General features: G+C 52.5%; 1 protein-coding gene across 1 annotated transcript in view; it reads right to left on the bottom strand.

The window, feature by feature from the left end:
- Nucleotides 1-24,762, bottom strand: part of ZSWIM5 (zinc finger SWIM-type containing 5) — a 102,211-nt gene that overhangs the window by 3,812 nt on the left and 73,637 nt on the right. The window contains exons 3-12 of the mRNA XM_054072401.1: nucleotides 18,702-18,850; nucleotides 17,936-18,086; nucleotides 12,378-12,557; nucleotides 9,622-9,798; nucleotides 6,788-6,934; nucleotides 5,686-5,823; nucleotides 4,984-5,244; nucleotides 4,417-4,552; nucleotides 2,608-2,765; nucleotides 280-443 (exon numbers count right to left, since the gene is read on the bottom strand). Coding sequence (XP_053928376.1) covers nucleotides 280-443; nucleotides 2,608-2,765; nucleotides 4,417-4,552; nucleotides 4,984-5,244; nucleotides 5,686-5,823; nucleotides 6,788-6,934; nucleotides 9,622-9,798; nucleotides 12,378-12,557; nucleotides 17,936-18,086; nucleotides 18,702-18,850 — 1,661 coding nt within the window. The remainder of the gene's footprint in view (nucleotides 1-279; nucleotides 444-2,607; nucleotides 2,766-4,416; nucleotides 4,553-4,983; nucleotides 5,245-5,685; nucleotides 5,824-6,787; nucleotides 6,935-9,621; nucleotides 9,799-12,377; nucleotides 12,558-17,935; nucleotides 18,087-18,701; nucleotides 18,851-24,762) is intronic.

The following is a 24,762-nucleotide window of genomic DNA, read 5'->3' as shown; positions in this document are numbered from 1 at the left end:
ACCGGCCGCCCCACAAGGCTCAAACCAGGCCACTCAACACAGTGGTGCTCTCCAAAAATCCCTCTGGCCCAGCTGGCTACCGTCTGGTCAGCGCTGCCTTGCCTCCACCCAAACCACAGCAGGCGCAGGAACCTCCCAGGTCCGAGCTCTCCTGCTCAGGGCCATGTAGGGATGAATTTACTCCTTCTATGTGGGACCACCTGCTTGGTGGAGGATGATCACCAGTGCCACAGCACGCGCGGCAGAAGGGCCACTGGCATCCCCAACGCCATCCCATACCTGCAGCCCCAGCTCCAGCGCCACATTGAGCAGCGTTGTGTCGGAGTTGCTGTCGGCTGGCGTGGCGATCTTGAATGCGTCCTGGGCCAACTTGAAGATCAAGGAGGAGGAGTGGATGTTCTTCTGGATGGCCTCCAGCACCGTGCGCAGGCGTAGCATGTCCCCTGGGTGCAGGCAAGAACAGTCAGATGGCTCAGCCTCCCCCAACCCTGCCCTTGAACCCCATCTCCTGCCTGAACTGGGTGGTGAACAGGCTCTTCACCATGACCAGCCCCTCTGGATGTGCATGTAGAGGAATGCACAGAGATGCTGGATCAGGCCCTACAGTCCAACAGCAAAATGGGGTGTCCTCCCCAGGAGGTAACACATCCTACAGCATCCATTCTGGCTCAAGATCATCCTCACACAGAGAGGACAAACAACCCCGATCCCAGACACGTCCTGGAGTATTAGCAAACATCTCCAGGCAACTGCATGTCCTACCCTGGGCTCAAGTTTGACAGCTGAAAAGCAGATTCTTCCTAGCAAAGGAGGGCTTTGGGGAGATGCTCAGTGGTGAATGGCTGCAGAAAGGTCAGTCTTCATTTATTACCATTAGAAAGAAGAAAAGCTTTTTGCTGCATATACACTGCCTTGCCCAGTTCCTCTCTGCAAGGCTGGGCCAGGGTCACGCAGGCTCGCTGTGGCTTGGTCCTCGATGCCCCAGGTCAGGGACACAGCTCCCACAAGTGAGACAGACTGGGAGAGCCCTAAAGAAGGGTGTTCCTGGCACAACACGCAGTGATGCTGTGGGTCTCCCACCAGTGGAGGCCATGGGTGCTAGAAGGATACATGATGGCACTGGGAGATGGAGCAGGATCTTGGAAGAGGGACCCATCAAGGCATATTAATATCATGATCCTACATCTGGCTTGGGAAATCCTCCTGTCAGCCCCTGTGGGACATATGGTGGGGAGAAGGTCCTTTGCCATGGGTGCAGACCAGAGATGCCAAGGATCCATATGAAGTCCTTCTGCTTTGCTCCAGGTTCATCTTTCTGCTCCCATAGTTGTAAATGGAGCAGATGAACCTTAGGCAAAGAAAACCAAATAACACACAACAGCGTGAAAAACCTAGCGCTGCACCTGGGCACAGCCAGACATCTCATGGGACTGATAGCTAAAGATATTGCCTGGCACCCACAGCAACTGTTTCCACCACCACCAAAATCCAAGCCTCCCTAAAATGGCTTGCAGGGGCACAGATGTGGGAGCCTGTGAGGATGCAGGATTGCACTGGGACAGCAGATCACCTGGAGAAGGGGGTAGTGAGGACAGACACAATCCAACGGCCCTACACCCCCAGCACAAAAACCTCATCCCCTTTAGGTGCTGGAAGGGAGAAGAAACTAAAGGATAAGCTAGGTACCAGCTCTCCACCTGTGCACTGCAAGCCAGGGGCAGGACACCATCAGCCAAGAGAAGGAGGGGTGGAAGGCGAGAAGAGGCAGTCGAGGCAACAAGGCTGGATCTTTCTGACAGCTCATTTATCTTCCACCTTGTGGGGAAGCAGCACCTTCCCTGTCAGCCTGGCGGTACTGGGGGCTGCAGGCTGCTGCAGACTGGTTGGGACAGCAGCAGGCAGTGGTAACCACTTGGCTGGCTGACGCTCACGGGGCACAAGGAGGTCACCATCCTGGGGGGGTTGGTTTCTGGATGGAGGGATGGTTACCGAAAAGCCTATGCTCTCCATCATCGTGTCTGGGCAGGAATTGGAGGTCCAAAGACTAGCGAGAAGGTGATTGAAAAGTCCCCTGCGACCAACGTGTCCCACCCAGCATGGCTGTCCCCATCTCCAGCCCTGCTGAAAGCCACATGTGGTTTAGTGCACAGGGAGGTCTTCTTTATCCTACAGTCTACGCAAGATCATTACTACAGGGCAGGAAGAGGCAAAGCAGAAGTAAAAGCGTAAGCAGCTTCACACTAATGGCACGAACCCATAACACTTCTGGTAGGGCTCACTGACCTGGCAGCTGACCACGCTGCAGGGCAGGCATGGTCCAGCATCACCCAGAGGGACTGCAGCACTGTGGTTGGCATCCCTGCAGGGTTGCCTGCACCTCCTGAGAATCTCCTCTCCCTCCTTGCTGAACTATGAGCCTTGGGACAAGAGACTCAGCAACCTCAGACTCCAGTGGGTTCTCCAAGGCCAGCTCACTGTGCCCTGCCCACGGCAGCTGCTTGTGCTTGAGGGAGCAGAAGCATCTTTTTTCACTCCAGGAAAATCCCTTTGATGCTCTTGAGAAGCATCATCGCATCACCCCTGTCCCAGAGCTGCCCCTCCACCAACCTTTGGCTGCTGTGAGCATGGTGGAAGCCAGCTCACACTGCTGCGACTCCAGGTGCCCCAGGGTAAACCAGCGCGGGTACCTGCTGGGGACCACTGAGACCAGGTGGTGGGGGTGAGTCACATCGCTAGATGGTGCCGTGGTCTCCAGGACGGGCAACCTGAAGGGCAAAGGGGAGGAGGAAACATCAGACCCTGCTTCACTGCCTCTCCCCAAGGCGAGGCAGGGGCTGCCCGCAGCGCCACAGCTGAAAGCATCCTGCTGCTGTGCACGTGTGGGGGCTCCCCAGGCTGCGTGCTTAACACATGGGCACAGGGATCAATCTGAGACCAACTTGAAAGGAGTAGAATGATCCGTGAAGTGATTTATAAACTTGTAAGGAAAAGCACAAGCCTCAGAAAAAAAAAAAAAGCCAAATCCCTCCTCCCTCTCTGCTCCTTTCATGTCAGAGCGCCCAGCAGAACTGCTGGCTTTATCATCTGGTTCTTCTTAAAATGCCCAGTTGAGATCAGAGGCAGCAGCGTATTTCCCTCCACAGCCGGTTTGGGTTACCTGTTTTTGTGGGGATATCTAAAAGCCTGAAAAACCCAGGCGAGAAGGACGCCAAAGGAAGGGGAGCAGGAGTCTCACATCTCCAGCCAAGGTGACAAACCCATGTTGGCTTTTAAAGCCCTGAGTTGGTGCTGCTGTCGTTAACTTGATGGCCAGCTAAGGTGTGTAGGAGGGACACTGTCCCCTCAGAGACAGAGAGCATCCAAGCATCTCTGCTTTCCTTGGTCGCAGGCCTGGGGAACCCATGGGGCAACAGAAGCCCAGGTCAGAGACACTCCAACACAAGGGACCTCAGCTGGAAGCAGGGTATGGGCACTAACAGATGGCGAGGAGACAACGTGCATCCCTGGGCACTCAGTTCGACTCCCACTCAGCAGTTGGGGGTCATAAGTTTGGTGTCACTGTGCATTGCCGAAGCCCCTGGCTGCTCTCTTAGGTCTGTTTGTCCTCCTCAGCAGATCTTCCCAGGACAGGAGGATTTCAAAATACCCTTTGGCGTTGGGGAGAGACGGCCCATTTCACTGAGGAAACCCAACAAGAAAGATGTCATCAGAGAGAGGGCACTAGGATGCTCTGGGGTTGACTGTCCTTCAAGCATGGACTCATCTGGGAAGTTCCAGCCTTTTCAAGACCCATCCAACTCCTGCCAAAAACCTGCAGTACAAAGGCTGATGTCCAAGGTGTGTCACAACCCAGAGAGGGAGATGGGGCAGCTCTCGGCATCAGCCCTGTCCCCAGTCTTACAGGCAGAGCTGGTGTTAATGGAGAACAGAGTGCGACTGTGCTCTCCGCCCGGCTCTGTGACATCCTGGAGCCTGGCACAAACCATCTGCCCATCTGTGCTGGGATAACAGCCCTTCCTGCAGGGTGCCCAAGGCCTGGCAGACAGAAGGCAGATGACAGCACCATGCCTGCCTGGGACCTGCTCCAGCAGAGGATGCCTGTCACCAGGACAGGCAGGTGGTGGCCCAGCCTGGGACGAGAGGCTGGGTGGAGCGCTGGACCAGCAGACATTATCAGACCCATGCAAATCCCTACGGATGGGGCTTGAAAACCAGGAATCATCCAAACAGAGAGCAGGAATCTCTTTGCACTGTTGCTTGGTGCCCAGGTAGCACAGGATGATCCCAGGGATGGCAAGCTCCAAGCCTGCCTTCACTTCCATCCCTGCTCTAGGGTTGCAAAGCATCCCAGCTTCCTGGAGGAGCAGAGGAGGGAGGCAAAACAGGGGGCAAAGACGGAATAAAACATGCACCAACCTCATGGCTCGCAAAGCCAGCTTGTACGCCAGATCTGCATCATGGGGCAGCAGGGCAGAGAACAAGTATTTGGCAAAGGTGTGCATGGGGACGCTCTCACGGTGGATGACTTCTCCCAAGCCGCTGAAGGGACCACCTAGGCAGAAGCAGAGCCCATCAGCCATAATTAGCACAGCAGGATCTGCGGCTGGGGGTTGCACCACCTCAAAGCTTTCAGGATCTGCTCAGCAACTTTCTAGTGCATTACTCAAGTTGGATCCAGGGTAAAGGGCTGCTCTTTCCTTTTCTAAAAGCATTTTCAGGTCAAAATCCCCCAGAAACTGAGGACACATGGTTAGAACCCTTCTCTGCCAGACCTCTGAGGTGGTCTCACTGCAGGTACATCAGCAAACCTTTGCTTTGCCAGACAATGGGGCAGAGCAGCCATCCTACAGACTCAGCACCACATCCACCAAGGAAGAAGCCAGGATGGGGTCAGCCAGGTGTAAACCTTGAAAAGGGCACCCTGGTGATGTTATCAGCACTCAGCTAAGAGACAGGAGTCAGCTAGATGGACCAAGCCCCCACCTTCCAGGAGCAAGATGCACTGCTTCCGCAGGGTCTGCACTAACACCGGGTCCAGCTCCAGGTCCTGTAGCCGGGCGATGATCTGCTCCTCGTTGCGGCACACCTTGTCCTGAGCATAGAGACCTTCGGGCATCACTCTCTGCTGACCCATCCCCATCAGGGCCACCTCTAAGGCCAGGGACAGGTAGGACTCGCCACTGTCTTGGCTACCAGTCACGACGGGCACGTGTTGATACACTGGGGGTTTGGAGTCCCCGGCATCTGGAGAAGGGGTAGAGAAGCAGCAAGGTTAGAAGAGACTCTTTAAGTGGCAGAATCCTAACAGAGAGAAAACTCTCAACTTCAGAAGCAAGACCCATGCCTCCCTTGCTGCCTGCCTTTGGTCACCTGGAGATGAGGGATAGATCATCCCTACAAGAGATGTGGTCTTCACTCTCCTTCCTGGTCTCAATGGGAGACCTGAGACCTGTGCCACAGGGTACACAGCTGACACCAGAGCCTTCCCGTGGGCCAGCACAGTTCAGCCCAGCTCTGCTAAGCCACCCCCCTGCTCTCATGACTGCAGGTCTGCCCTGGCTGCTCCTTTAGATGTGAAGAGAGGGGAGATTTGGAGCCCAGGAGTTCCGAACCCCAGATGTGCACCCAGGGTCTGCCCACCAGGCCACCGCCGCTGGGAAGGGAGCCTGGAGAAACACTCAGTACCTGAAATTTCAAGGCAATTTTCCTCTTCTAATCTACAAGCTTCAGTCAATGTGAGAAAGAGGCAGCCGATGGGGTTCAGAGGGTGGCCTACCCAGCCCTCCAAGTTGGTGATCGTTGTTGCTCCTCGCTGCAGCAGCTCTGCAGAAAAAGGGAACAGAAAGACATTAAAAGTGAGGAATTTCAAGACAGATTCTGCACCCAGAGAGATCTCTGAGACAAAAAGGCCTTTTCTTACTCCACAGGCCTGGGACATGAGGATCTCCAGGGCCAACTGGGGCATGGTAGCTTGTGAGGGTAAGGAGCAGCTCAGAGCAGCCACCTCACAGGCTGCCACAGACATCAGAGGGAGCAGGCATCCAACAACAAGAGAAAAAAAAGGGTGCCCCTAAGCCTGTATAAGATTCAGTGGTTCATCTCCTGTTCCAGAAGGACACGAGGGGCTGCACCATCCCAAGATGGGGTCTACAAAGTCAAACCTGCAGCTTACGGACTCATCTGTAATGGTATCTTGAATGTTTTGGAAACACAAGCAGAAGTCTCTCTGGAGATCACAAAGACTCCCAGCGAGGCTTAAAAGCTCCATCTTTTGATGATCTCAAGCTGGCTGAGCTAGCAAGGCCCAGGAGCCAGCGACCACCAGCAGCACTGCAGTGACTGCCCCAGCTCTCTGCCAACCGCAACTGCAAAAGAGGAAACATTGGTGTTGTCTCCTGGTACAAATTGCTCAGTAAATGCAAGGTGGAGGCAGCACATACAGCCAGTTACTGCAGCTCTGCAGACAAGCAACTCCTCTTCAACATCACCCAGTATTGCCTCTGCAATCCTTACACGCAACCAGAAACGGCCACAGTGGGAACAGGAACAGTCCTGCTCCAACAGCCCCAAGACAGCACGTGGGCATCTCTCTGTCCTCTGCAGGTGGTACCAATGCAGTTTGGCTCAAGCAATCAGATGCATCAGTTTGATACAGCGCTGCCCACTGTCAACCTCTGCCGCTCGGGATGGAGCAGTGCTATTCTCTGAGGTGGAGAAGACTCTCTCAACCAGGTGGGACATCCCAGCTAGACCTCGTGGGATGATTCTCCCACAGCTCTGCTCATACCTTTCTTTTGGTGCTTATATATTTCCAGCTGCCTTTGCTGCTGCAGTCGCAGGGTGTTGATTATGGCAACGGTTAGTCGGAGAGCTTCTCTGGGATAGCCGTGGGAGCGCAGAGCATCCACCCGAGCACAGGCTGTTGGAACGTGTTCTATAAGGCAAGGACAGACGGAGGGGCATGGTTAAGTCAGAGGAACAGAAATTCACAGGATGGTACTGATGGGAGAAGAGAATCTGACAGCATCTGACTTCATGTCATTTTTTTCTACTGGTCTTCCGCACTGCCCAGCTGAAGTCCTGCTCCCTGCCTTCATGTCATCCCTTTCTCCCTGCTCCTGGCAGGGATGCCTACCACGAATACTAAGGGGACTCCTACCATGTTCAATCCACAGCAGCCACGTCACTACCTAAATCTCCACCTCCACAAACGTTATCTAGGGGAAGTATTTCCAACACGCCATTGCTGCAATATGACAGCTCCAAACGCAGGCTGTTACAATCCCACCGCTCACTTCTCCTGCATGGCTTACAGTCATTTCTGTCATTGCTGTGCACCCTAACGTTTCTTGGCATCTCATCCCACACCTCTCTCTGCTTTCACAGCCCGGGTGATGATACATGGGGTGAGGTTGTGCATCCAGCACTGTGCTGGGACTCCTGGCAGATCTGAGGTCACTTTTTGAACTGCTTCCTTAACGCCTCTGCGGTGTGAGCTCTGCAGACACCCCATCTCTTCTGCAGCTCTCCTACCTGGTGTTTTATTATTAGGAGCAGTTGCATGCAACACCCCCCCGAAGACTCACAGTTGCTTAGGAGTTCATCTGCTCCTGCTGCTCGTTGCTCACCTGAAATCACAAGCAACTGCGGAGAGGATTATGACTGAGTGAGAAATTAGCAGGAGCAGATGACATGACACTCCACATAAAAAGCAGCAAAAATCTCATTTTTTTCCAAAATGTCTGACCAATGTGGGGGGGAAAGTCAAACACAGAAGATCTAAAGTCATGGTAGAGTGATAATTTCTGTTCCTGGAGGACCTCAGAAAGCTTTGGAAATGCAGACAATGGCCTCCACAAATGGGATTTCCACATCCCAAATTTCACCCACAAGGAATACATGAGGAAGAGGTTTCAGAACAAACATATCTGTAAAAGAGCTTCTTGTTGTTCCCTCTATTCAGCTGCTAAATGGATGAAATATTCAGCTTCTCATCGAGTCCATCACTGGAGGTTACTGAGAAATCATACTCCTCTCCCAACATCAAGGCCCTAAATAGGTGCTAAGAACACAAAAGCACAAAATCCCCAAATCACAGCAAATACATCAGAAAAATAACATGTACCAACCAGCTGGGCCAAAAGACTCACCAGAACGCAGATTAAACTATGGACAAGGGAGCTGTGGCCATCACATCCCTGCTCGATGGAGTCCATGGAAGCATTAAGCCCCCACCACTGCCTATGGTTGCACTGCCTGCAGCTACATAAAACTCTCCCCAGAGTAGAAATCATAGAATCATAAAAGGGACCTCAAAGCCCATCCAGTTCCAACCCCTGCCATGGGCAGGGACACCTCCCACTGGATCAGGCTGCTCAAAGCCTCATTCAACCTGGCCTTGAACACCTCCAGAGATGGGGCAGCCACAGCTTCTCTCGGCAGCCTGGGCCAGTGTCTTACCACCCTCACAGGAAAACATTTCTTATCAAGATCTGATCTCAACCTTCCCTTGTTCAGCTTAAAACCATTCCCCCTCATCCTATGCCTGCATGCCCCCCCCAGCTTTTCTGTAGCCCCTTTCAGTACTAGAAGGCCAGTGTAAGGTCTCCCTGGAGTGTTCTCTTCTCTAGGCTAAAAAAGCCCAATGCTCTCAGCCTGTCCTGATCCAGCTAAGCTAGCAGAGGTGTACCAGCAGCCTTCACATCGTCCCTTTTAACTTATCTCCTGGTTTCAATAGCAACTTAGTGCCTGCCACCCACGAACTACATCTCTGGATGACTGTAAATATCCTCTTCCCATTTGGTTGTGAGATGGTAGATGCCGTCTTCTGGACGAGATGACAGTGCAGTGGTGGATTTCGACCTGTTTCACATGTCCACACATTCTCCTCTTGGGCCATAGGGATGATGCATCTGCCCTCCCAGTGGCATGGGTGGCCTGTGTCTCCCATTCTGGAGTCAGTCTGAGGGCTGACAGCCACCCCAGGCAACCCCCAAGCCCTTCATCTCACTCATTCTCATCCCAGACATAGTTGTCAAGGATCTGCAGTTCTGCTCAGGGTTGTGACTTTGCAGTAGTTGTGTAGCTTGAAGTGCATGGACTGAAGGTCTGCAACTGAGGAGCATACCAGCCTTAGCCAGCGTGTCTTAAGCTCACACAAGGCTTAATTGTACTCTCTGCTAATTGCTTGTAAGGGAAGACTTTGAGGGTGAGACTGGGGAGGCAAAAATACAGTGGATACAGCTGTGCCCCCCCCCAGCCAACTTTCAAGGCACTTCTCCAGTACAAGTTCCCCTGTACTGGGAACAGCGAGAGCTTGCACTGGGGACAGCCAAACACACCATGACACAATGAGCCTGGTCCAAGCTGCCCAAGTGGAACTCAAACTGTAAAGATGTGGGGCTTGCTATAAGGACTGTGGCTGGGGTGTGGGAGGGCATCAAGTTCTGCTCGCCTTACTCCTCAGGCTAAGGGCCAGGGAGGCACTTTCAATCCAAGATGCAGAAGCTTGCAAGCATCCAAGGTAGCAAAGCTTCTTTGATGCCCTGGGTGGCTCTTCTCCGCTAGCAACCCTACCCACCCAGGGCATGCACGGGGCAGGCCCCTGGTTTGGATGCTCACCTAGCCACAGTGGCTGCCCCTGGGAGTTGAAGAGGAGGCTCTCGCCCTCCCGCTGGTAGGAGGGAGACACGTAGAAGTCGCTGCTAATGATGCGCTGCAGGTGGCTGTCCTGCCAGTGGAGGTCACAGCCTTCAATCGCCCGGGTGAACACGGTTCGTCTGGGCCTCGCCAGTGAGTCTGCAAAGAGAAAAAACCATCAGTGCCTTGGTGGGGCAAGAGCAGCCTGACCATGCTCCCAGATACAACCACTCTGTGCCTTCACAATGAGAGCAAAGCCTTGCTTAGTCCCACCCCAGCCGTTTCCAAGCTGAGCACAGAGGCTCCGGCTCCTGTGCTGAGGCAGATTGCCTGTAGATAACTCTCCTGCCCACTATGACTCTGACGGAGACCATCATCTCCTTAGACAGCATTGCTTAGTAACTTGCTAGAACAGCTGCCTTGGCCAGAGAGGTGAGGAAAGATGCAGGGACTGCCCATCCATTTGCTTTCTGACAATAATCCATTGTCACATATGAACCTGACGCCTTGAAATGTGGCAGTGCATTCCCACCCCTGTGATACTCCGTGCACAGGCAGCTGCTGGGGTCAAGACTGGATTCCTCAGGGTTACTGCCCTGCAAGCACCACAAGCTCTCTTCCGCTCCAACACAATGTCCTGGCTTCACTGAACCATAGCTGCTCGGATCAGCAGCACCTGAAGCCATGAAGGGAACAGCACATGTGTGTCTCATCTGCCTCCGGGCAATGGGGGTAACCACTGCCTTCCAGCAACCTCCTCTGGCTGTGTGAGAGGGCTGGAAGGGAGGAGATGGCATCACTTGCAGCAGATGCCTGTGCTCCTCTTCAGAGCTGCTCTGTAACTTCACTGACATTTCTGAAGCTATCGAACGCTGGATGAGCATTGCACTTTGTCCAGACAGATCAGACAAGTGGTTTGTCAGGAGAAAAAGGCCTGTTTGGAGCAATTCTGCTATCGCACCAGCATGTGTACAAGAAAGCTGGGGAGCGCCTTCTCATAAAGGCATGTAGTGATAGGACAAAGGGGAATGGCTATAAACTGGAGAGGAGAAGATTTAGACTAGACATAAGGAAGAAATTCTTCACGATGAGGGTGATGAGGCACTGGCACAGGTTGCCCATGGAAGTGGATGCCCGGTCCCTGGAGGTGTTCAAGGTCAGGTTGGTTAGATGGGGCTTGGAGCAGCCTGATCCAGTGGGAGGTTTCCATGCCCATGGCAGGTAGGTTGAAATTAGATAATCTTTAAGGTCCCTTCCAATGCAAACCATTCTATGCTGGATCCTAAGGGCCAAACACAGCCAATGGGCTGCAAAACGGGAAACCTCAAAGGCGATGCAATGCTGAACATTAAACCCTGCAACTCACAAGACTGGCCAAGTTGAATGCATTCAAGAGGGGAAAAACAAAAGGAATCGCTCAAAGCTGAACCACAGAGGCTGGATAAACACGTTCCAGAAATGATGGCAACAAGTAATTAGCCTGGATGCTGCAGTCACTCCGAGGTGAAGAGAAATTGAACAGGTGTTTGTACATAGAGAACCAAACCTACTGACTTTACCAGGAAGTATTTCAGGAATCAGCTGTTCTCCCTCAGTAATAAAACAGGCTGGTGACAATCTGCAGCAGTATTTGCATATGCACAAACGTTAATCCCGGGACACCTCCAGGATATGTGCTGCTTTCAGTCCCCTGCTTTGAGAGGCAGGAGCACGGGGACAAGGGGACGTCCTCGGCATGCACTTCGGAAACTCCTTGCACATCTAAAAAAAGTGACCTGCTTAGCCCTGGCAACGTGCCCTGAATGCCAGAGTGAATCCTTGGTGGAGCTGGGAACACCGGGGGGGAGTCCCAGGGCTGGTGCAGGACATGGAGCAAGGCCAGGTTTAAATTAAACTGCTCCCTGAGGATGCACATGGGAAGACACAGCGAGCAGCCGTGGCATGCGGTGGGCTGGCAGGATGGCCACACTCCTGAACCGCTGCTGAGGGACTAATCCCACCCAGAAGAGTGAAATTTCCTTCACGGCACAGCTGCCGTTTCCCCTCTCCTCTTCCCACTTTGGTCACACGTAATACACCAAACAATTCCAGCACAGCAGACGGAGGCACGGTAAGAACAGTAACTTCCAAGTAATGTCTGCTTCAAGCAAAAGGAAAGGGAAAAAGTGCTTAAAGGCATCAAATGCTTTGTCAGGGGTTGAGAAAATATTTTAGTACAAAGGAACAACCCCGTAACTACATTGTTCTGGTTTTCACTTTGTACTTGAACTGTGTTTAACATTCCTGGCTAAGGACTTATCAACCACCAGAATCAAAGCCCAGAAGCCACGCTCAAGGGCTGGGAAAGGGGCTCTGCATCATCTTCAACTCCTCACTCTCGCGTTACATCCAGGGCTTCTGAGCTCGGCTCCGATTCAAGTAGTGCTGGTTTTCTGTAAAATTCTATACGCAAACCTGCACAGACTGTAGGGATCTAAACTCCTCCAAGGTCAAATTGCTTTAAAATGGCCTCTAATTTGATGCTCAAAATACAAGTGACTTCAGACATGTAGCGAAGAGCCAGATATTTCCAAGTGTATCTAAAACCAAAGGCTGTAAAGAGAAATGTTCTGCATTCCTGTGACTCCCAGAGACCTCACCAACAGGAAAACTGAGGCCTTTCAACTTTAGGGTGAGTTTTGACCCAGACTCAACCTCTGTGGCCACTGGCTGGATCTCCACTCCCTTCACAAACTCACCTTGGCTGTGACTGGAGCTCTGCGTAAGCGCGTTGGTGATGTTGGGAAGCTCGTTACCGTAATTGCCATCTTCCAGGGGACAGACGTCCATCTCGCCCCACTTGCGCAGCTGCCGAAGCCAGCAGGATTTCTCTTCCAGCTTGCAGTGCGGGTTTAACACCACGCACACCCACAGCGCCCCTAAACAAAGCCAAGAAATCAAGGAGGTGCCACCACCGTACCCGTGGGGCAAAACTCTCCTGCTACTGCGTTCATCGTGAGTCTGCAAGGTTTCCTCGGCATTCGTAAACTCATTTCAGCATAATGCATGGACCCAGGAGGGGGATTTAGACAGCTTTTAAATAAAAGTAAAACTCCTTTGTAATGAAGCTAAATTATAATCTCCTGAGATGGGGGACAGTGGGAGGAGGGAAGGAGAGAACGGCTGTGTATGAATTTGTGAGTGCTTCTGTCTGCCAGGACAAATCTAGTGTTTGAACTACACATCAAAGCATGCCTAAAAACACCCTGGCAAGCTGCAGAGTCTGTATCTCCAAAGACTAACCTGATTTTGATCCTACCCACGTTCCAAGTGCTTTAAAACCCGCTCCAAATGCTATTTCATCTGCCATTGTTCTTCAGGCCATTTGCATTCAACTATTTAAAAAGGAGATTTGGTGTATTTTCTTCCCCCCTTTTTTTTTCCTTTTTATTTTTTAATCCCCTGTAGCCCCCAGCCTGCAGAGGAACCAGCAGAGAAACCTGGAGCTTGGCTTGATGTGTCGCAGGCAAGAGCTCTCCAAGGCGCGAGCCCTCTAGATCTTGCAAGCAGAGGTGCCTATGAGTAGGTCACCCATGCTGACACCTTCTGGGTCAACCATGGGACCTTACAAGCCCAACGATGCTGTCTGCTGCACGAAAGGTAAAACCAGGTCCAAGGATATCTGTCGTCATTAAGATCCAGCTCATCCTTTCATAAGGCAGGGCTGACACTGGTGCTGCTAACCAAGTCTTGCCAACTCTCTTGGGTCCCCCATTGCTCTGAAAAAGGCTGCAGCAATCCAAGTAAATGCAAACCCATGAATTCTCCTTTATCTGATTACATTTCTGCACAAATTTCCCTGCAAGGCTGCCAGGATACAGCATGTCCCCTCCCTCGTTCCTGCCCCGTGGGGTGGGATAGCTGTGTGCTGGCACAGCTGTGGTGCACAGAGTCCCCGGGGACACCCCCGGGCTGAGAGCCTGTGCTGCTCCTCTCAGTGCCTGGATCCTGCCATGCATGCAGCCCAGCTCAGCCTCCTGCAGAAATACCCTCCTCTGCCTCTCCTCCATGGGCTCAACAGAGACCAGGAGCACCTTCCTTCTCCCCGCTCCACTAGCTGCTCTCTCCCTCCTCTCCATCCCTTCCAGAGCCAAAGTTCCCATCCCGAACTGACAGCCATCATCAGGACATCATCACCCGACACAGCTCTGCTGCACAGTGAGGGGATTCCTCCACATGCTCAAACGACCTCCCTCGCTCACTGTGTTCTGTGCGGCAGCTCCTCAGCTGCACAGCCAAACTGTCGAGCCAAACAGCCCAGAGCGAGGCTGCGACTCTCACACAGGCAGCCGGAACAGCCAGTCTCTTTTCCAGGCAGCGCCAGGCAAAACCAGGCTAAGCAGTGACATCCTGACTCTGGCTCTGCTTCAGTGTCTCCCCACTCCTTTGGGTTATAGCTAAGCTTTGGAGGTGCTTTTCGGGAGCATCTTCCAGGTGCATCTGCCAGTTGGGACTGGTGGACACGTTTGGTTCGACTCATAACAAGGCGTGGAGGCTGTGCACATCCAGCTCCTTGGAGCAGTTTGGCTTGGCAGAAGAGACATCATGGCATCACAACGCAGATGGTGGCAGCAGCATTGCATCCAGCAACAGGCACGGGAAAAGCAAATGCAGGCAGCGAAGATCAGCAAATATTCAGCTCTCGCCTCATCCAGCTCCATCCGTGTCTCATGCCACTGCTCCCAGGAAACCCCACCAAAATCCCACTCCCTTCTGATGAACAAAAGGCGGTAAGACTTTAGAGCTGCAACCTCAGCAACTAATGAATGTGTAAGAGAAGAGCCGTCTCCTAAGGGGCTTTTCCTACTCATCCCTCCCAGAGCAGGTATCTGTCACTCGCTCCCAGGCTCCTGCAGGCTCCATGGGGGCTGCATAGTCATGTCATCTTTGAAAAAAAAAAATCAGGTCTCAGGTCCAGAAAATGAGTCTTCCTTAAGGCTCTGGTTACTGCCCTTCCGCTGAGCAGTGGGTGCCGGCCCACTACCACCCTGAAGGCATTATATTCCCCATCTCCTCAGGCAGGCATGAGCTAAATCCTGTGCTCGGCTCCTGGTGTTGGGCATCACCAGGCTCTTGACTGGTTTTGGATACCCCCTCCTCACCAGCGCTCCTGCCTGTTATCACTGCCCCTCTTTCCCCATGCCGGCACTGCTTGCGCAAAATACAGCGTTCAACAACCTTGGCTCACGCTTCTGACAGCACAGAGAGGGTCTCGGCTGACAGTCAGAAATGAGGCTTGGTGCTCCAGCTCCACTGCCCTCAGGAACAAGATGCGCTTGTTGGATTTTTGGCTCCCACAGCTCAACTAAGATGCAATCTTTGGAAGCCTCATTACTTTGCAGCCTATTTTTGGGAGCCCTGTAAGGCATCCTTAGCCTGCCAACACACTGTGCCCTCAGGCTCTCCTGCAGAAGGGAAGATAGACTGGGGATGTGCGGACAAGGAAGGAAGAGAGATTTGCATCTGTCTTGGCCGTGACAGTTATCTGGGAAATGGAAAAGAGGGGTTTTCTGAGCCTTATGGTCAAGAGACATAAGCTGATAGCACAAGTGACTCCCATCCTAAGCCAAAACCACGCCGGGTCAGACTCCATGTCTGTTCACATGCTGCAGAAACCTTCATCTGAACTTTCCAATAGCAGGAGGTTAAAGCAGGGAACAAAGTGGCAGATCAACGATTAAGCTAAGCCTCTAAACAAAAACGCTTTTTGATGACGGGGCTGGGTGCAGGGACTGGGGGGGGTTGGAGCCTTCCCAGCCCAGCGGTCCCGGCTGCCGGCCCCAGAGAGCACAGGAGCTCCGATCCTTTGCCCAAGTTTCCAAACCATCAAAGAAATTCTCCTGTTTCCCACAGGGTCACTCCCTGGCTTAATCTGCTGAAATTCCCCACTGTAAACAAGTGGCCGAGATAAATAAACCCGTCTCCAGGCAGATTAAGGTCAGGCTGCACTTCAGCTGGTTTTTCGTCTATTTTTTGTAATTAGGCTTTAATCGTAAGTACTAATGCGCCAGGGCAAATACTCCCACGCCGCAGAGCTCTCCATCCAGCAGGTCTTTCCTTTGGCTCCCCAGCAGACGGGGCAATAGATGTTCAGTTGGCAGCACATGTACAAGCAAGCAATGCCCTTTTCATTTATATATTTATTTATTTAAACTCTGAAATCCTGCAAAATCCTTTACATTTTCCCCAGCATAAATCCACAATCTTCTTTAAGGCTGATCTTCTTCCAATCCCACGCAAGTCTGTAATGCAGTCTTTGGTAAAATCGATGATTAATTATTAAAGATGTGCTCAAAATAATTTCTGCGAGGCCCATTTTTCTCTTCCACGTGGCAGGGGAACGCGGTTTGTGCTGAGGCTTCCCGCGGCAGCTGGCAACAGGCTCCTCATCCCTCCTTTCAGCAGCAGTGGTAACGCCGATCAGCTTTGGAATCCACAGCCCACAGGCAGTTGGACAATGTGCCTTCACCTCCTCACGTACTCTGACCACCGTTACCCGCACAGTGATGGTTTGGGACACCTCTACACATCACTGATGTTCGTTACTGGTGAACACCACCAACTCCCTGCAGCTCTGATCCCTCTGGGCCTCTTCAGAGGGATCCTCTACTCCAATAGCAAATGTCACCCAAGAATAAATACAAAAAGCTTTAGGAAGATGGGGGGAAAATAATCCCTGCTTTGAGTATAGTCCATGCCCATCCTGCCCCGAGCTGCTTCTTCAACCATCACCATGTCCTCCATGGGAGCTTCTCTTTAGCATGGAGATGCCCTGACCCTTTCACATGCCATGCCTATGCTCGGTCAGCCTCTCGCTCTGACGTGTGTTTGCTGGCACCATGCTTCACCTGTTGTCACGCTGATCCAGCCCTGGTAGGGCCCCACGTTCCCTGGCCACCTTGCCATCTGCTAATGGGGACGTGCTGTCACTTCCTCTCACTTCGACGACCATAACTACGCACACCAACCTAGTCCTTGCATGGTTAAGCCAGGACAGAAACCCAACCACTCCCATCTCATGTGCAGGAAGGGAGGCAGTGCTCTCAACTTGGATAGCACGTTTGAAATCTGGCCAAATAATCTGTAATTCTGGGCAAATTGCTTCCTTCGCCCAGGCCTGCCCAGACATCCATCCATCCATGTCTCACTGATATGCTTGCTTTCTTCTGTGTGGAAATTCTGGCTTGGTGAATTTGGCCACCTCTCCAGGATCATTTCATGTCCAACCATCTAGCTGCAGCATCCCAAAATCCTGGAAATATCTTCTTGGCAAGCAAGCACAGATGAGCTCTCCAAAGCCGGCGTGGTTATTTCCATCCAGGGAACTTCACACAGAAGCAAAGCATCCCACCCCTGCCTGGCCCCTGATTGCGCAGTTTGGCCAGGCCCTCTGGTCTCACAGCTATGTTTGTGTTTGTTGGATACTCGGTAGGAGGGTTTGTGACTCCAGCTGCAGTTTCAGGTGCTCCAGACCCTGTACCGCCCCTCACTCTCCTTCCAGTGCTACAACAGCCCTTTTGTTCCAGCCCGTGAGCCCTTGCCCTTACACAGCATTTCCCACTGGCAAGCTGTGGAGAACCTCAAACTTGCTCATCATGAAACTGCGGCAAAAGTCGAACTGTTCACCCAAGAACCCAGACGTCCAGGAGAGCCTAAAACTGCTGGGATAACTCCACCACACGGCCAAACTCCCTGGGCCTACGTCATCTAAATGTTTTATTCTAATGATATTACAGTGTGAGCCAGCTGAGCCGGTGTCTAAGGTGCTTAGCTAGAATTACCCAGAACTGCATTTCCCTCACAGCCAGACTCTGTGCTGGTCATCCTGCCCCCCTTGCCCTGGAAATGTGCACCAGAGCACGCAGAAAATCTATTAGATGGGACAAGACTTGAGAACCTGCCTTTCCCACTTTGGATCATGGATTCTCCAGGGATGGCACTTCCATGTCTCCAGGCTACATCCAGCCCCCAGGGTACATCAGCCCACATTCTCCCTTGCAAAGGCTTCAGGGCAGCACACTGAAACTACTGCAAGTATAGGATCAGCCACATTCCACACACTCATCATCCTTGGCTCCTTTGCAGGAGAGGAGGTAGGTTAAGATGCTGAGCTGTGTGTGCATTCGGGGCCTGATCCAGCTGGGGACAGAGCAAACTCCTGGCATCTCTCATGGCCTCTGCTCCCAAATAAGAGCCCCAAAAGCCTCTGGGATGATGTCAACCCTGTTGCTGCTCTCTGTACAGTGATGACTCTTACCCAGCTCATCCCAGAGCTGCCGGCACTTCTCTGTGATACCCGTCCCCTGCTGCCTCCACAGGGAGAGACGAGGATCAGCCATGAACTGCTCCGTTATCAATGTCAGCATCCTGGCCCCGTTGGAGTCCCTCATGCGGAGCATCTCCCGAACCTGGAAAGAACAGAGAAGGTCCTCTGTGAGACAAAGCACAATCCCCTGGAGGCGTTTGATACACAGTCACGCAGCTGGCAACCCACAGCTCCCTCGGTCTAGGGGTCCAGGCTGTAAATACATACAGACATGTATGTGTCTAACGTTCAGCCGTACATTATAACTCTTATGCAGCGGCTGTGACCTGGTTGGTTGGAATGCAGCTGAGTAACAGCCACAGCGTAGGCTGTGAAAAGGACCAAGAACATGAAAACAAGGCCCTTCTGTAAAGAGAAAAGCCTGTAGGCTGGTGCCACCTCTCCATGGTTTTGGTAGGCTCTGCAGGGTTGGCTTTCCCCGCACTGTGCTGACAGGGAGATGGAGGCAAAGCCCTCCCTTGAGCAGGAATCATGGCAAGCTCCTGATGCGGGAGGAAGGGACCTACCAGGAGAATGAGTGAGACAACCCAAGTCTGACCCAGAGCCTGGATTACAACTGCCTGTTCCACGACTGGGCAAGAAGGCACTGGAGCAGAGATTCCCAGCTGTGACGGGCACCCTGCCAGGGCAGCCAGCGAGCTGCCGGCTACGTGACACACCGAACGGAGACGGGAGAGAGCAGCCAGCTCCTCCTCACCTTGGCAAACATGGAGTTCAGCTGCTTCCCCGAGCCGTAGTACCCTCCCTGAGATAGGAACAGCTTCACCTGCTCTCGGACCTGCTCCTCATCCAAGTGCCAGCAGTTCTCATCGTCAATGCTGGCCCCGGCAGTGGGGTCAGGAGCACCTGCAGAGACAGAAGGAGAAAAGGCAAAACTGTGTTAGCAGCAGAGTCAACAGCCCCACCAGCAAGAAGAAGTGGCCCTACATCTATTTCATCAGCTCAGGTAAGGGTAAACAGATCAGGTTCCCAGGCAGTGAGCCCCAGATGACAGCATCACGCTCTCCTTCCTCGGCAGTGGCAGCAGCTGTCAAGAAGGATCCTGACCACAGGGCTAATGCCTAACCCCTCTCCCTCTGCACCCTACACGAAGTGAGGCTGAGGAAAAGCAGTGACCCACCTTTCTTTAAAGCCCCAGGGGTGCAGGCAAGGCAGCTGCAGCACCCAGAGTGTTCCCCAGCTCCAGGGGAGCTGCTGCAGGACATCACCGGCTGGTTTAAGCATCAGTAAAGCTCCAATTTCTGCAAGTCCTTCCCCACGTTAGGTACAGTCTAGCTGAGATACCACTGCACGGGGCTTCCACAGCCCCACACTAAACGCCTGGTCCAGCCCCTCACCTGCTTTAGGACAGGCTATAAGTCTCTGCGCATCAGTGTACACGCCTGGGAGAGACCTTCTGCCAGAAAGAGCAAAGGATCATTAATCCTTCAAAGAGCAAACTATGACTGGAGCAGGGCCTTTCACAGGTACACACATGTTCACAGGGTGTATTTCATCATTCAGGGTGTATTTCATCTAAACCTCCTTGAGGTTTAGATTCCCCCTGCATTATCACTTGTTACTTGGGAGAAAAGACCAGCACCCACTTCACCACAGCCTCCTTTCAGGGAGTTGTAGCATGCAATAAGGTCTCCCCTCAGCCTCCTCTTCTCCAGCCTAAATCCCAGTTCCCTCAGCTGTTTCCCATAAGACCTGTAAATGCTTTTAACATGTGCTTTAAACAACAGCTCAGATCCGCATCCTCTTGTTTCACCCCCTTCAACTCATGTTTTAACCCCTAAGCGCTGCCCTACCTCCCAGCAGTGCCCTGGCTCCCCAGGCTCGTCGGGCAGGCAGCAGCACAGATCCAGTGAGCAGCCAGGAGCACAAAAGGAAACAGAAACTCAGCTTTTCAGTGCCTTACTTTGGAGTCCTGCCCTGCAGAAACCCCTCAGTGAAAACCAGTGCCAAGGAGGGACCAGAATAGCTGGAGGATGCTCCTCTCAGTTGGTGTCTGCTTCTCCCGTCTCGTCTCCCTCCACCAGCATCGGAAGAGCAAGGTGCTGCATGGACAGCCTACAGATGCTGTAGCCAACGCATTCCCAATTGAATCTTAATATTTTCCCCACTTGACTGGGATCTGACTGGAGCACAGAAATCCATTTCACACAGATACAGTTTGGGATGCTGCACATGCCCCAGCCCCACATCTTGCTGAACTACTGTTTAAGGGACGGGTGGATGAGGTGCTGAGGGGCATGGTTTAGGGATTGTTAGGAATGATTGGACTTAATGATCCAGTGGGTCCTTTCCAACCTGGTGATTCTATGATTCTACGAGCTCAAACACCATTCATGAAAATCAAACTCCAGAATGCCTGCTCAGCAAAGTGACTGTCTCTTCTTGACTTGTAAGCGAGAGGACATCAACCTGAGGGGTTTTGCTCCTCCACCAAAGGCTGAGGACACTCCTGACCCAGTAAGATACAGCTATTTGTATTTAATGTCCTTTACAAAACCTCAAGAGCAGTTCCAACAAGCCCTAGGCACAGCCTGCGCCATGCTGAACCAACCTCCCTCCCTCCCTCCCTTCTTTCCTTCCCCCAACCTCATCCTTGTCTTGCAGATAAAGAGCAGACAAGCCAGTGATTATCCCATATCAGGAACCGATGACTAATCTGTCTACCACAAGCGCTTATCCAGCCCCATCACTGAGACATCCCACAGGCTTGTGCTCTTAAGTGTTCTCCTCCCCACCATCCTGCCCAGTGCTCCCAGCTGCAGCTATCCAAACCAGCCAGGTCATCTCAGCTGCTTCTACAGGGTGACCTGTCTGCATCTACAGTGACCAGGAGGGTGCAGTTGCCTGGGGTGACCCATCCCACCTCAGCTCAGCCCATCTTTGGTCCCTCACTGAGGATGCAGTGACATATAAAGATGGAGGAGCTAGAAAGAGATGAAAAGTGGCTGCATTTCTGCGGGGTTCCCGGGGCTACCCTCGGCACTTGCTGCTCTCGCATAGCGTTAGCGACAGAAAGCCCAAGCAGCAAGGAAAGCAGCATGCAGCTAAATAAAACCTCCTCCTCCCACACAACACATTGAGTACTTCGCACGTCGGGGTTCGGGCTGCAGCCAAATTAGTAACGCGCCTCCCGCGCCTCCAAATAAAACCCAAATTTGCTTGTAAATGTATTTTGCTTTCCTATAAAAGATTCAGAGGGAGGGCTGTAACAGCAGATTCCCACACATGCAACGCAGCCCAGTGGATAACGGGCTGCCCAATTACGCTGGGGAGCTGGATAAACATTTAAGAGCAAACAACGGGATTTGTGCCGGGTTTAAATATTAATGGCAGGATTTGTCCACTTCCCCTTGCCAACGTTCACACCATGGGGGCTTCGGCAGCGGCATGCTGTGACGCAGCCGATGAGTGATTCCATGTCTCGGCTCCAAAGGAGCAGGGAACGGCATGTAAAACAGCCTGGCGCCTGCGTAACACGTTTCTCATATAGCAGCATTCCTGCTCCAAAGAGCCCTGTTTCAGATGTGCTGGATTTTGGTCCTGCCGGATTCAGATTTAAGGAAACACCATCGTACATCTTGACTGGAAATAAGTGTTTCCTCAGCCCATTTGTTTCTACACTGGCTGTAGAAACAAAGATAAAAATGCAATCCATCACACTCCAAGCAAGACCCCCGCCTTGCTGCAGGCTCGGGGTTTAACTGTTTAACAGCCAAGCAAGACTTCTCCAAGCAGACACAAAGACTGAGAAATAAGGACTGGAAAAATCTACATATTAGAAAATAGAGCAAAGCCAGGCACGGAAAATTCAATGCCATGCTCAGAAATTAACCGCCCAACACGAAGAAAGCAAAAGATGCTCCTGGTCTGGAAAGCAGCAGGTTTGCAGGGCTGAGGAGGTGACGGGGCCTCATGGGTCATGCCAAGGCATTGGCACATCCCAAACTCAAGATCCTGTACCCAAGAAGGGGAGATACATGAGGCAGGCAGTGTGGGATGCACTCCTAGAGCATCTTATCTGGAGCACAAGCAGCAACACAAAGAAAGAAGAATAATTATTATTTTTAATCAGTGCCTGGAGCTGATAAACTGATGTCAAAACCAAACCCAGGGATGTCGGTGGCCACCTTGGCATCTCCCTTGCAGCCGTCTGGGCGGACTGCGTCCAGCACCCGCTCTTGGCTCGGGGTCTGGCCGTGCTGGCCCCGGAGTCGGCGGTGCCGGGCAGGGCTCTGCTAGCCAGTCGAGCCACAGCCGCTTGGAGCAAGGCTGGTAGTCGTGGCAGTGGTTCACAAGGGCCATCTCATGACTTCACGTGGTGGCATCACTGAATGCTTCCAGCGTCCAGAGAGAAAACAGAAGTGAAGGAAGAGCTTGGGGCTGGGGCAGGACGTAGACAAATAAACAGCAGAAAACCTCAGAGAGAAAATAACCAGGCACCAGAAAGGAAATGAATTCTCACGAGGGAATAAAAATAGCAGCAAAGTGAGGAGACAAGCTCCGCCAAGTCTCCCGGTTCATTTTCAAGGGGAGGCAGGTTGGATGGAGCCGCCAGGGTGGCCTCAAGATTCACACCCACCTGACCGCAACGGAACAAGCGAAACCAGACCCGATCTCAGCATGATGGCCAGAAGCTTCCTGGTCCAGCTGGTACCAGTGTTGGGTCTGGTCATCTTTACAAGCCCTTTGTTAAACACCTCACCCAAGCTCTGAGGTCATTCAACAACCCCATTAGCTCCGCAAGATGAGGGGGAAGAGCCATGGGCAGAGCCTTCCTTTTCAGCACTCAGGTGTGTTATTTTCCCTTAAATTCACATCAGCTCAGCAACCAGGAACACAAATCCCCTAGAGACTTGACCTTCTCCTCCCCCCCAGCAGGAAGGCAGAATTTCAAATAGATTTACCCGTGCTGCCCTCCAGATGCTGTCATGGGATGACCTGAAAGTTAAAGACTGCCTGAGGACTCCTCAAACATTCGTCCTGGCTCAGTGCGACAGGACGAGTGGGCAGGGACTTCCTGCACAGCCAACCTGGCAGACAACTTGCTGTGCACAAGAAGCAAGACAGGCCAACGGGTGAAGGACAGTATCAGCCCAGCAGTTGAAGGAAGGGCTCAAGGTGATCAAGAATATATCTGGGACAAGAGTGAGAAGATGAGGCAGAGAGCTTCTTACAGCTTTTGCATGAGCAGGTCTGATTTTCCCATGCCAAAGCCTGACATCCCAATCAGGTTCGAAGCATGTATCTGAGACAGCAGCTTTCCTCCTGCACACCCCCCACTGATCCTGTCTTTCTCTTAAAATAAATTCAAATCACTCCCTGCAAGTATGAACCAAAACATAAGAGGAGATAAATGCCACCTCCCAAGTCTGCTGGATGACTTGGACCCTGCATACTCGCTGTTGCTGGATGTTGGATCCACACTGCAAGAGCAGGAAACCCAGCACTGCTGCTGGGACTCATTGGTGCTTCCGAGTTCCTCCTCCTCTATATTGCTTACTTTTGCCCTGAAATCTCCCTCTCTGCCCACAGTTCCCATTTGATCACTTTTTCTCAGCCTTGCCTACTCTGATATTTCCTGGCCCTCTCTGCAACAGCTTACTACACCAAAGTAATCGCACTCTGTTCCTCATTCACACCCTAGAAGGACATATCCTTCCCATGATTCATGGCCGTAGAGCATGGATCCCGCCGGTGGCAAAGCTGCACCTATCCCCAGCATGTCCCAACAAAGCTGGTGGCCCTGAGCTACTTTCTCAGCTTACGTATTCCGGCGTCAGGCTGGCCCCACACCAAACCAACACAAAGCCTGGGCTGATGCTCTTGGAAAAGCAGAAGTAGAATGACAAGGTGGCCACCACCAGATGCTCCTCACCCTATTATGGCGTGGCTGTTGGATCCAAGCACTCCAGCTGCAGGTCCTGGCTGCCCGCAGCAGCCAATCCACCAAGAAAGGCCATGCAGCTGCCAGTCACATTTGCCGGCACAATGACAACCTTGCTCCGTGTTGGATAATCATTGCTGCTGACTTTGTCCCCAGGGAGCAGGAACATACTCAGGGAGTAAACACAGCAGCACTGAATCCCATCCCGGTCTCCTCACTTCAGCTGCAGCTTCAGATGCCAAGCGTGGAGGTGTCAGACATGCGACGTGTCCTCGCTGTGAGCACGCTGCCCTTCGCAGCCAGCGATGAGAGCAGAAACGTGACCCACTTAAGCAGGCAGAGGTCAAGTCGGGAGTAGAGCGGCAGGCGCACCTAGGCTCTCTGCTCAGATTGAATCCTTCGAGAACACAGGAGCGCCTTGGCTGCGCTCCAAGGCTCCATCATTACTGGATAGTTTGCATTTCCTTCTAGGAAGGCAGTGAGGAAGATCGGCATGCGGTGCACAGCCCGCGGCTACAGACTCCTGCAACGAACAAAGCTCTGACGCCCTGAGCCCAGCACACCAGACAATGGCCTGTAATTTTCTTTGCTGTTAAGGCTCTGCAGGGGGAGATGGAGCAGCCCTGAAAGCCTTATTTTACAAAATCGGATGATCCTCTTGCACAAGGGGCATTCCCCAGAGAGCCTGGAATGCTCCTGAGGTGTAGAATTTGCTTCTCCACCCCACATGCTCACCATCAAAACGGAAGGAACAGCCCTCTGCATGGCTAGAGGCGGGTGGGGAAGATCCAGGGCTGATATGAAGCTCAAGACACTCTCCTCATTCAAAATGGGGGGAAAAAAAGATAGGATTTCTGGAGAGGTCATTCTTTCT

Source organism: Cuculus canorus, chromosome 8 (genome assembly GCF_017976375.1).
Source record: "Cuculus canorus isolate bCucCan1 chromosome 8, bCucCan1.pri, whole genome shotgun sequence".
In the NCBI taxonomy this organism is placed as follows: Eukaryota; Metazoa; Chordata; class Aves; order Cuculiformes; family Cuculidae; genus Cuculus; species Cuculus canorus.
Note: the sequence above shows the minus strand (reverse complement) of the source record. Positions and strands in the feature narration are given on the sequence as shown.